The following is a 12,617-nucleotide window of genomic DNA, read 5'->3' as shown; positions in this document are numbered from 1 at the left end:
CACAGGGAACTGCATCCTTCCCCAGCCTTCCACCTGCAGCGCCTCCCGGCGTGGTGCTGCAGTGAAGTGGTGGTTCTGAGACAAGGATGATACCATATAAAGGCCGGGTCTGGAGAGCAGAGGCTGAACAGAACTCTGCAGCCACTGCTGGCAACAGCCCCGCTGTGATGGAATCACAAAGCAGCTTCCATCAGAGCATCACTCCTCCACTCGCTATTACCTTCAGGGAAGGAAGGGATACTTATTTTGTTTTAGATCAGTTTCTGTCTCAGCCTCTTCTTGAGGTCTGCACACAGGCTATGCTGTACCCAAGGACCAGCTTCCTCTGTTCTGCTTTTAAAACAATGACAGAAGAGAGGAGCCATCTCCACCAGGACCACCTCCCTTCCAGCCCAGCCCAGCCCTGCATTCAGCCACAGCACCCTCAGAAACCTCCAGCTGCAGCTGGGCTGTCCTCCCTGCAATCACTGCTTCTCTGCTCTCTTAACAACCAAATGCCACTTAAATGTCAGCAGCATCACCTGCTGTGCTGCACCAGTGAGCAGTGCCCTGCATGCCCCGAGCTCAGGGCACAACCTCAGCCTCCAGCGCTCCCCGAAGGAGCAGAGGGCAGCAGCAGCCGAGCCCACAAACAGAACCTCCTGGATGAACTCCACACGGCCTGTTAGGGTTAAAGCAGTGCTGAGAATCAGCTGTACCAACTCTACGAATGCACCAGCGTATTTTTCATGTTTGTTTTTTTTTTTCCCCTGGCAAATGTGGAGCTGTGCTGTCAGCATCGCCCCCGAGCGCTGCATTTCCCCGGGGATCCACGAGAACCAGCAGCAGCCACGGGAACACGGGGCTGTGCCATGAGCCCCCGCAGCTAAACAGGGTCAGGGCGGGGGGAGGAGGGCCCCGGGGAGCAGCACGGCTGCCCTGGTTCTGAAAGCAGCCTGCAGCCCAGGCAGGACCTGCAGCCGGGACGTGAGCACTGATGGCTGTTAAAGGAAAACTTGGACACGCAGAGCAGCGCTGCAGGGAGCACTGCCAGGTGTCTGGTCAGCATCAGTGCTCAGAGCTCTCGCAGCAGCAGGATGGGAGTGGGGTTTGCACGTGCACCCCGACCTACAGCCACACGCCTCACGTCACACCTTTCCTCCTGGCTGTGGGATGGCAGCACGGTGCTGGGGTGGCACAGCCTGGCTATTATTGCTGCCAGCTCCCCCTGGCTGAACCCCACAGGGCTGCAGAACACAGGGCATGGGAGCAAACAGCATCATGGAATCATATGGTGGTTTGGGTCGGAAGGGACCTCACCGTTGTTTAGTTGCAACCCCCCACTCCAGCAGGGACATCCCAGCACGCCGGGCGGCTCCAAGCTGATGCTGCACAGCGCAGGAACGCTGCAGGGTTTGGGTTTTGGATGGAGGAAAGCAGGAGTTTTCCCTTCAACACACACAAACTCTCACAGCTGTTCGAAGTTCAGCGAGGTAAAATTAAAACCAAATTCCTCGTGGAAGGTTTGGCTAAAATGAAGCCCTGAAATGCAGCTCCAAGAAGGGCTCAGCCCTTCTGCCAAGGCAGACACTGCCCCATTGCTTCCAGATGCATTCTTCTGCTGCTCAGACCTGACCCAGCACAGGCAGAAAAAGTCCACTATTTACATTTCCACCCCCCAAAAAAAGATGCTTTTGGAAAATTTCATGCTTCTTTATCTCCCATTGGCCAACCTCGGGAAAGTCCGCACTATTTTAAGATAGTTCCCAAGGAATTTATTTTGGTGCTTTGTTTCAGGGATCTGATCACACACACGATCAACCACCACTTTGCAGGATCCCAGGGCACAGCCACAGCCCCACTTCCCCCCCAACCCACACAGAAAGCCCCAAGAACTCCTCCAGCGGTGTTGGCAGCCATCCTCCTGCTGAGCCCTGCTGCCTGTGGCTCTCAGTTCTTCCTGCAATAAGCACAATGCAGCAGGGAGCTGCCACACCGCTGCAGCACTGAGGCTGTCTGCTCCCACCCCACTGCAGGTTTGCTACTCTGCTGCACGGCTGCTGCAGGAGGGTCAGCCCTGTGCATGGTGTGCAGCTGGAAGGGAGCTGGGGCTGCACTGCAAGAGCTGTGGGAGGAGCAGGCTTGGGTTTGGTGCAGCTTGCAGTTGGACTCGCGGGCTGGGCACAACCAGAAAGTTTGGTTTTCCAAAGGGTGCAGAAGAATTACAAGGTCTGTTTTGAACTCTGCTTCTTTGAGGTCACTGCCTCCCTGGGAAAGCTGCTGTGCTGACCCAGCGCTGTGGCTCAGCTCCCCGCCAGCTCCAGCCTGGTGATGGATGCTGCTGCCTTCCTCCCGGGCTGCACTGCTGTGAATGCAAGGCTCACAAATCCCACTGCTGTGATTGATAACACAGTGCAGCCAAACCACCTCCATCTCACCCCCAACTCCCCAAAGCCTCACGCAAAGCATGTTTTCACAAACTATAAATCAACAAGCTTTGCTTAATAAAAACTGCTGTTACTGAAGCATAACATTAAAAGTCCCTCCGAGCTGGAGTAGCAGCCTTGGCTGCTGCCTGCAACACATTGCATTGCTTACAGCACGAAACAAACACACACAGCTGGGGGGCTGACAGCAGCACCTCCATGGCCCCAGCACAGGCAGCTCCTCTGTGCTCCCCCACCCCCCTGCCTCAGTTCCCCACTCCTCCTGGCCCCTCGGCTCAGCCCCAGCTGCACTTCATTACTGCTGGCTCTGGGGGATAGAGCTCACTGTGTAAAGCACTGAGCTGGATTGTAGTTTAATTTAGGAGAGGCCACAACTCAGAAACCTGGGTCTGCTGCTCTGATTTTTTTTTTTTCCCCTTCTTTTCGAAGGGATCAAGTTTTATTGCTGAAAAACTTCGCTTTGCAAAGCACTGTGATCTTAGACAGAGCTCTCCAGACATGAGGAAATCAAAGCTGAAGGGCCAAGTGACTGAGAGGAGGAGATTGCTGCTCCCAAACTTCTTAATGCCATGGGGCTGCAGGCAGCAGCTCCTCCCCAGCCCTGCACACACTGCTGGGCATTCCCAGGTGTGGTCATGGTGTGTTTAAATGTCTATTTGGAGCCTCAATTGCAACTGCTAAAACCAACCTGTCCTGGAACAGCCACATAGCATTCCTGTGACAACTGCATGGGCACAGGGAGTGCTTGCACGGAAAAGCCATTAGGGCTGCTGAGGGATGCTGGGCTGTCTGCACTGCGCGGAGCATCCTGTGCTGTCAGTGAAGCTCTTGGTGCTGCCTCTCTCTCCTCATTTGTTTCTGCCTAAAACAGCTCCAGAGCTGCTGCCAGGAGGTGATCTGAGCCCAAACCTGCTTGAGGATGTCTGCTCCAAAGCTTTGCTTCTTCAGGAGTGACCTCAGCTATAGGGGGTTAGTAAAAAGAACTGACAAGTCCTTGTGAAAAACAAAACCAACCCAAGAAGCAGACCAAGCTAACCCGAGGTCAGCACTCTGCATCTGTCTCCAGGGGCAGCTCCAAGGACAGGGCAGCACCTCCCTGGTTGGGAGCCTGCACAGATGTGTCCGGAGCTGCACAGGTCCATCTGCAGTGCCCAGGGGCAATGGGCAGACTGAGCCCTGCCAGCTTTGTTTGCTATGGGTTCCTGTTCCTCTTATGGAAAACAAAGCTATAATGGGCTCCTGCCACTGCAGTAAACACTGGTTTGCAATTCAGAGGTTAGAGTGGTTTTCTGCCTCTGGTTTCCATTCGCTCTCCCCTTCCACCCATTCCCATCCCACAGCACCTCCCTGTCCCCCTGGGCCAGGCACCACCGTGGCTGTGCTCCAGGCTGACCCCAGGTCAGATCTCCTCCTCCTCACCCCTCCTGCACACCGGGCTCCCCTGCAGTGTTGGGCAACCCCACAACAGCCGTGTGACCCCAGGCAGCCTCTCCCCATCTGCTGACCTGGATCCCTCCGTGGAGCAGCACAGAGCTGTGCGCGCAGTGGCGGCGTTGCACCACGTGCCTCCAGCTTTGGGAGCAGCACAACCAAAGCAGGCAGATCCCGATGGGATTTCAACACATGGGAAACATCATCCCACCCTTCCAGCCACAGCACCCTGCAGGAGCCCTCCCAGGGCAGAAACGACTTGTTTTGGTAACATGGACACGCAGTGCCACAGGGTTGGAGCATGGGCTCAGCCAGCAGCCTGTGGACACTGAAGAACTGGCACCGTCCCTGCTTGGTTTTGGCTTGAATCAATGGCTTGATTCCTAGGAAAGGAGGAGAGCTGAGAAAGTTTAACTACAGAGACACAGCCGGGGTGTAACACTTCACATGGGTCACTGCATGCACCAGGGCTCCTGCTGTGGACACAAGGGTGGTCGGCGCTGCCCAGCACTGAGTCCCACCCGGCGGGTGGGTGCCCTGAGCATGACTGCATGCTCCCAATGCATTTCCAGATATGGGCATTGACAGAGGAAAAAAACAAAACACAACAAAAAGAAGAAGAACAAACAGAACCCAGAAGGATTTCTTACTGATATCCATCTAAGGAACACGACGCCTGAGAAATAACCAGCGATCGGAGCAGCAATAAACAAATCAGGCAGTGGAAGAGCACAGCCTGAGGTTAATTGCCTTAAAGTTCAAGTTTCGGTATCCTACGTTTTTTGCTGGCTAATGGGAGAGGACAGCAGAGTTTCTGCAAACACTGTAATGAGCCAGCAGTGCAGACACAGGGAAAAGAATGTCTGGAGACAACCGCCCTGACCCCGCTCCGATGCAAGCAGCATCACTTTTATCACCATCAGGATGAGCCCAGGCTGCTCAGTGCAGACCAGGAAGATAAAGGTTCCTGGAGAACTGTTTGCAGAGCACTTGTCATCCCCTCATGCTGTGCAGCACAGCAAATGATTTGTGCAGCCCTGCCTAATGCCAGAGTACAGCCGGCACCTCTAATAACTGCAACAAGGCTCAAGTGGTCACAAAGCCATTCAACAGAGTGAGAACGGGCCGTGAGGTGCTCCCACCCATTGCCATGTGGGGCTGTGATGGGAGCAGGAGCTCCAGCAGCACCCGAACATCCCCACAATGCAACAAGGCACTGGCACACACTGCCTGGGGGTGGGGGTTCACCGTCCCTGGAGGTGTTGAAGGAAAGGGCAGACGCAGTACTGAGGGATGTGGCTCAGTGGTGACATTGGAGGTTGGTGGATGGTTGGATCAGATGACCTCAGGGCTTTTCTCCAACCCTGCTGGTTCTATGACACCAGAAGTGGGGCCCTGCAGCTCGCCAGGCACCAGGAGGTGCTGACCCTGCAGTGGCACACGGAGCTGCTCACACACCAACACTGCACAACTTCCTCGGGTGTCTTCTGCTCGAGCCCTCCCCTGTGGTGCTGTTATTTTCCAGGGTATTGCTTTTCTTAGAGCGTGCAATAACTCACTGCAAAGTGCTCACCCTTCTCATCGTTAAAGGCAGGAAAAAAGCACGTGTGGTTTTATGCTAACGGCCAACAAGGAAGGCTATGAGCAGCAGGGCAAAGGCAGGGCCAAGGGCATGCCACAGGAAGCTGCTTTGCAAATGGCATCTGAATGCAGCTGTTTGCCCAAGGAACAAGCCCTTCTTTGGGCTGCCTGCTGCTCCAGGAGGTTTCCATGCCTGCCCCTCACTGCCTGCCCAGCTGGGATCGCTCAGCATGCACAGCTCTGCTGGGATCAATCGGAACCGGGTGGAAATAGGAAAGGCTCCAAGATATCACATTCCCACCTGTTTTATTAAGGCTGCAAGGGCTGCCAATATTGTGGGCATGGGAGCAGAGGGGAAACGCACAAAAAATACCATGGCACAATCCCATAGGAAAGCACACTTAATTATTGCTTTTGCTCGTGGCAGAATTACATTATCTTGGAGGAGTTAACTCACAGACTTTGTTTCAGCTAGAAGCAAACCCTGCCAAAGCATCGGCTGCTTCCACAGCCCTGACACACCAGGGCTGCTTCCTACACTTGTGAGCCACATCTCTGCAGGCAGGGCACGGCTCTCCCCAGCCCTGGTGCTCCATCCTGCACCCACACCCCTATTAGCAGCAGGATTTCCCTGCTCACACACCTGCTTTCCAACTCACGCCACCACTGGCATCAGCTCACTGTGCAGGAACAGCCACAGCTTGAGAGACGTTTGCCACGCTCATGTGCGCAAGGAGGCTTTGAAGAACTCGGTTATGGAGAGAAATCTAAACCTTGCTCAGTTGTATACAATAAGTAAGAACACGTGTGAAGGGTTCCAACCTCCTGCACCCACTGTTACCACTGCTGCAGACTCCCAGGAGCTGCAGGCACAGCGGGGTGAGCTGCCATGGGCCCAGCTCACAGGGGGTGACCCCAAACCCCCAGGGACGCCCCAGGCAGCACCGCAGTGGGGCAAACGCCCCCTGCACAACCAGCACTATGCTGCTTCCAGACCAAGAGCACTGGAGCAGACCACGCACACCTGATTTGCACGAACAGCAGTGCTCAGATTAATGCAATGCTTGCATCTAAAATTAATCTGTCTTTTTTCAGCCCCATTCCTCCAGGAGTGAGTGGACTTCCTCCAGGATAGCTAACACTGCTTGGCTGCAAAGAGGCTGCCCATACCCTGATGGGGATGCGGGGGTTCCCATAGCCTCCCCTGGCCAACACCAGCACTCTTACAGCGTCCCCACTCCCAAAACAGCTCTGCAGAGCAGCACGCCGGCCGCTATCCTGCCCTGCTGCTCCTCCTGGTGCAGGTGGTTCTCTTTATTTTTCTACTGCTGGAAGTACTAAACCAGACCTCAGCTCCCAGCTGGATGCCGGCAGCATCGCAGCGCTGATGGAAGCGCACAGCTTAACAAGCTGCTCAGGTTTTGCCTCATTTTCATCGCAGACATAACCTATGGAGAGAGATGCCTGTGCCTGCTGCGAGCGCAGGGCAGGGGAAACCACCCCAGCAGCTCCCGCAGCACCGGTGCCAATCAGCCCCGCTCCGGGGACTTGCAGAGTTCCAACCTGTTGCTGCAGAGTCACCTTCCCGACTTTCACTTTACACCACGCTCCTTCCAAAGCAAACCACAAAGCAACCCGAGGGCATTCCACCAACCCCAGCGGGCCGCCCTGAGCACAGAAAGGAAAAGCTGCTTACTCTGAGCGTCTTTGCAATCGGGGAAGGAGAGGATGGGGGTGAATCTGACTGGGACTTCCTGCTCCGCGTGTACTCCTTGCTCCTGGTGAACAGAGACGACATGGCCCTGCAGGCTGGGTCACCGCAGAGCAACAAAGCTGCGCTCTCCCGTCGCTGGGCAGGTCCTCCTTCCAAGGTCAGAACAAACTAATTAAACTATTCACAGCTCTGGTAATTAAACCCTGCTGGTTAAGGTGTGTAATTTTAGGCATTAATCTGCTGCAGAGGGAGCTGAGGCTCCGAAAGGTTCCTCATCTGAGCAGAAGAGGTGGTGTCCGCAGCGCCCACGCAGGGACATCTCCTGTCCGGAGCCGCAGGACAGGGGCTCTCCTTCCCAAAGCTGCACGAGGAAAGGTCTCCCAGCTCAATGGGAAGAGCAGGAGGAACAGCCGAGCGTCTCTAGACCAGACGCTTTTCCAGAGAGTAAAAAAACAAACCCGAACCACCACCAAAAACCTGTTGTGCTCCGGCACGCTGCTGCCAGCTCTCTGCCGTAGCTGCGCCGAGCCGCATGCTTTAAGAGCAACGCGAAAGCATAAATCAGGAACAAACACGCGCTTGGAAAGGGGCAGGCCAGCTGAAGTTGTGTTTTGTTCCGTCCTCCTCCTCCGGGCGCCGTTCCCCACGCGCACGCTGCTCCTTCCCGCCCCGCGCTGCCGCTGACATTCCAGATCCTTACTCTTGCAGCCAGGAATGCTGGAGGGCGGCCAGCAGCTGCGATTCACTTTCAGCTTGGGATTTGAGCTGCCACTTGTAGGGGAAAAAGGGGGAAAAAAAAAAAGAAAAAAGAAGATGGGGGAGAAAGTAAAAACTTCCAAGCTTCCAAGGCCTGGGCAGCTGGGAGCTGAGGTCGGAGGGCTGCACTGCGCGGGGCCGATGCATGCATGTCACAGCTGTGACAAAGGGAGAGCTTTTAAAGGACATGGAGCACTTCATACCATTAAAGGGAGGAACGCATTCATGCAGCACAACAGGATTTTTGTTGTTTGCTCAGAAGCCTGTTCCGAGCAGCGAGAAGGCGACACCGAGCTTGTGCAATGCACGCTCATTGAAATGAGCTTTGGGGATGGAGGAGGAGGAGGGGAGAGAACACAGAGGGAAGGGAGAAGGGTGGGGAGAGCACACACCTCTCAGTAAACTTCAGGGCACTCTGCTGAGCAGAACTTCCTGCTCCCTGCCAGCAGTGCAGCACTGCAAAGCCAAGAGGATGGCTTGCAGTGGCAGCTGAGCAAGCTCACAGCGTTCAGCTGCAAGAAGCACAGGGAAGGTGCCCTGCAATCACTGCAGTGCACTGATTTAACAGCTTCCATATGCTAAGTGCAATCTGGGAGTCAAACAGCAGCTGTAAGGTGCAAAGTTCTGTCGTTCCTCACTGGGAGGGCGCTGGCTCAACTACCTGTGCTGAAGTGGATCAGCATCACTGCTGTGGTGGCACACAGAGACACTGAGGCTGATCCAGACCTGCTCACAGCCCCCAAAGCAGCCACTGACCCACCAGTGTGCTGGAGCCTGCCCCCCTGCAGCCAGTGCTGCTCCAGCCCTGCAGCTCCCTTTATCATGGAATAACTCATAATAAGTGCAAAAAAACCACCTATATGAAGTACTTCTAAAATATCACATACCTGTTAGTCTTAAATATTGCCCCTTTTCTGCACAATGCTTGGTAATTATGCACTTGTACTAACATACATCATTTGGGAAGGGCTCCCACGTGGCTGACTCCCACCATTCAGCATTGCCACGACCAGGAGAAGCAATACAGCATCACTGCACGACCACAGAGCGGGGAATGCGTCTGCTGGATTCCCCTTCTCTGGCAAAGTCACTTTGAGGTCAGGTTTCCACTTGATGCTTCACCACAAAGAAGGAGATTCATCCTCTACTGACTGCAGGAAGGAAAAAAACTTTGGAGAGGTCTAAATCTGCCTGGAAAAATTTTTGCATTCCCTTTTAAAGGTATGCAGATGAAGCCCAGACACATGAGAAGGCAGTGACAGCTCCCTGCTGCTCAAGAAGGCCATGCAGGACCTTGATCTTTGCAGCCCGCATCTGTCGCCAGCATTCAGCCCCCCCTGCAGCTCACAGCAGTGACAACACAACGATTCAGACACTAAAGGCACATTTATAGGACCTGCACACACGGGTTGGCCTTCCTGGCCAGATATGGAGAAAGCTGAGGGACTCCACAGTTCTCTGCTTCAGCATCCAGTTGCAGTCAGGCTCTCCGTATCTCACATCCCTGAAGCTCTGTGCAGGAGGTGGGGAGAAAAATCCCCCCACTGTAAGAAGAGCGGATTGGAGAGCAGCTGATGGGACTGAATGTGCACAGGGCTTTGGGGCTGATGGTATCCATCCCAAGGCCACGAGGGAGCTGCTGATGGGGCTGCCATGCTGCTCCCCTCCATATCCCAGAGCTGTGGCTGTCAGATGAAGCCCCCAGTGACTGGAAATGGAGAACCACGGCTCCTGGTCTTGGAACAGTGCTCTTCAACATCACTATTGATGACACACAGTGGGATCGAGGGCACCTGAGCATGTTTGCAGAAGACACCGAGCTGAACAGTGTAGCTGATGCAACAGAAGGAAGGAGATGTCATCCAAGAGGACCTGGGCAAGCTTGGAAGTGGGAATGAGGTGATTTCTAAGGTGCCTTCCAACCCAAACCTTCCATGATCCTACAATTCTTTCACACCAAGCTCTGCTTCTGAGGTTTCAAAACATCAGTAACCGAAACTGGGCTAACTCGTGTGGCAACCTCAATCCCAATTACACGGCTGCCAAAGCCCAGCTTAGTCATGAGGTGGAGCTGAACAGCCCCACATCACAGCTTTGTGCATCCCTCCGGTCCTCCAGGACCCACTGCTGCGTTTCTGCGGGGAGGGGCGGCAGCGCTGAGCACAGAACTCACAGCTTGAGCCTCACAGCAAAACAAAACCTGAGCTTTCTATTCCCTGCTAATTAAAAGTTAATTAGTCATCCAGTGCAGATGCCTCACAGATTGACAAAACGCATCCTGGTGGACAATTTTAAAGAGATGGGGTAGCACGAGGAATAGCATCCTTATTAGGCAGGAGAGACAGCAAAGGAGATGCAATATGGCAAAACACGTCGGGTTCCATCCTTACCTCAACAAAGGTGCCTAATTTACACTTTCTTCATGCTGCTTCATACAGCTCACTTTCAAGTTCTCCCCTGTGTAAGTATGAAACCCGATCTTCCCTTGCAGCTCCCTCGTCCTCACATCCCAGTGTTTGTAACATTCAAGGTCGTGGTTTAGCTGCGACTGCTTCTGTCTGTGAAGGATATTCCTCAGTATGCAACACCAGCCCGTCCTGCGCCATCGATGTGGTGCTGCTGATTTTGTCAGAGAATTTCTGCACAGCCACCAAACAGACACAACACATCCAACGCCACCCAAAGCCCCCAGCCGCCTTTCCTGAGCGCTGCCACCTCACAGGTCACAAAGCCCATACCACGACGTGCTGCCCAGCAGTGACTGCAGCCCGAACCCTATTTACAGGCAACATTGTCTTAAATTCCTTCTCATCCGTGAGCACTGCAGCACGAATACCTTCTGTCTCAGGGCAGTGGTGGTCAGATTGCTTTTCAGATACTTTTCTTTGAGATAGCTGCCTCTCCCTTCCTTTGGAAAGGCCACCTGTGTTCCTACCCAAACAGACCCTACTTCTGTAACTGGAGAGGAAGACCAACATACAAGAAGATGATGTATCAGAAAGAGGATTAATTCAAACGTCCCCTTTACCTGCGTTGGCAGTCTTCACCTACACAACGTTGGGCTGATGAAGCAGATCTGAGCAGCAGAGACCTTCACAAAGTGCAGCAGGCAAGAATGGGAAACAAAGGCAGGATCTGCAGCCAGAGCTGCAGGGTGATGTGAGCCCACACTGAGCTCTGCAGGAACGCAGGAGCCCTCCTGGGAGAGCACAATTCTAATGAAACTTGAAGGATGAGGGAGAGCTGTTGGTATTTTTGGAACAAATCATCCCAAGCCAATCTCCTGAAAGTCCTCGCTGTCATCCTCCAGCTCAGGTTTACCACGCTCTCCTGAACGCTGCTGAATTGCTTCTCATTCAGCTGACTTCTCTTTCATTTGTAGCCAAACCTCCCTATCTCCCCCAGGCAGAGACGCATTGAGGAACGCATTTGCTTCCCCAAATGAGAGCATTTACAGGGCTCAGCTGACAGAGGGGCTGAGCTGAAGGCAGCACTGGGGCCACAAGGCACCAGGATGCTCCCCACACCACAGAGCTGGCCGGGTCACCTTGAGTCCATCTGTGACATCAACCACAGCCAGGGAGCAGCCCTGTGCACAACACACATCGTGCTGAGCAGGGGGGAAGGCTCCAACCTGCAGCACTTCTGGGCACAACTCCAGTCCTGGTGCAAACAGCACTGCTGGACCCCCACTTTTTGTTACTTGCTGCTCAATCACAAAACTTCACAGCCTCCGCTTCTGGATTTTGCACCTGCAAGAGGAGAGCGAGCTGCACCTTTGGTGCTGTTCCAGTCCAGGGAAATACTGAAATCCAGATTGCATATTTCATGTAATACTTCATCCGTTCTGAAAGCACATTCATTCTTGTGACACCTCTCTGGAGAAACAGAGTGAACTCTGTCCTGTCCTCCTATATGCCATGACAGAATTGTTATGGCTCTAAATAGTGGCTAAAAAACCAAACACAACCAAACCCCAGCAACCCTGTGCATGGCAGGGGGCTGGAACCCAAAGGTCCTTGAGGTCCCTTCCAACCCAAACCATTCTGTGATCCTTGAGGGCCCTTTCAACTCAAACCATGCTATGATTCTATGAAATCAAACAAACAAACAAAAACCCAAAACAGAAAAACTCAGTTTAAACACAAAATACCCATTAAGTATTGAACTATTGATGCAAGTTAGAAAGAACAGATTCTGGATTGAATTTCCAATTGCTTTTCTGAGTTGGCACGCAAAGCTAAAACCCATAGTGAAGGGCACCTCCCCCTCAAAACAAGAAGAATCCAAGCAACGTTTACACTGTGGCCAAAATCTTAATAAATTCTTTCATGCCATCCACCTCAGGTCATCCTAAAGTCTTTCCACACACAAAGCATCAACAATCACCTTCCCTGGAAGAATCTCATACGCCTTGCTTTTGCCTCCTGCTACACCCACGTGCCTGGCTGTGAGCTCTGCTGTCTGTGAAGGCAGCGCCTGTGGCCCAGCCCAGCACTGCTGACAGCTCAGGGCACTGCTTTAACACCTGGGGTGCCTCAGATGGAAGGTTGCAATAGCAGCAACCATCCCAGCTCGGCACGTGGGCACTGCTCTGCTCCCTGCTGCGTGGGATCTCACGGTCAGAAGGTCTCGAGCATTGATGAGATGTGGGGGATGGAGTTAACCTGCACAGAGAAGGCTGAATCCTGCTGGCACTGCTGCCCTTA

At 53.7% G+C, this 12,617-nt stretch overlaps 1 protein-coding gene across 10 annotated transcripts in view; it reads right to left on the bottom strand.

The window, feature by feature from the left end:
* Positions 1 to 12,617, bottom strand: part of PPP1R12B (protein phosphatase 1 regulatory subunit 12B) — an 85,633-nt gene that overhangs the window by 14,182 nt on the left and 58,834 nt on the right. Inside the window, exon 1 of one of the 10 annotated variants that reach the window (XM_031608596.2) lies at positions 7,135 to 7,954. The exons of the other annotated variants lie outside the window; for them this stretch is intronic. Within the exon in view, the coding sequence (XP_031464456.1) occupies positions 7,135 to 7,236 (102 nt within the window). The 5' untranslated portion in view covers positions 7,237 to 7,954. Of the gene's footprint in view, positions 1 to 7,134; positions 7,955 to 12,617 lie in introns of those variants that run through there. 10 annotated transcript variants of the gene reach the window in all.

The sequence above is a fragment of the Phasianus colchicus genome, chromosome 25, assembly GCF_987193195.1.
Source record: "Phasianus colchicus chromosome 25, bPhaCol1.hap1.1, whole genome shotgun sequence".
In the NCBI taxonomy this organism is placed as follows: domain Eukaryota; kingdom Metazoa; phylum Chordata; class Aves; order Galliformes; family Phasianidae; genus Phasianus; species Phasianus colchicus.
Note: the sequence above shows the minus strand (reverse complement) of the source record. Positions and strands in the feature narration are given on the sequence as shown.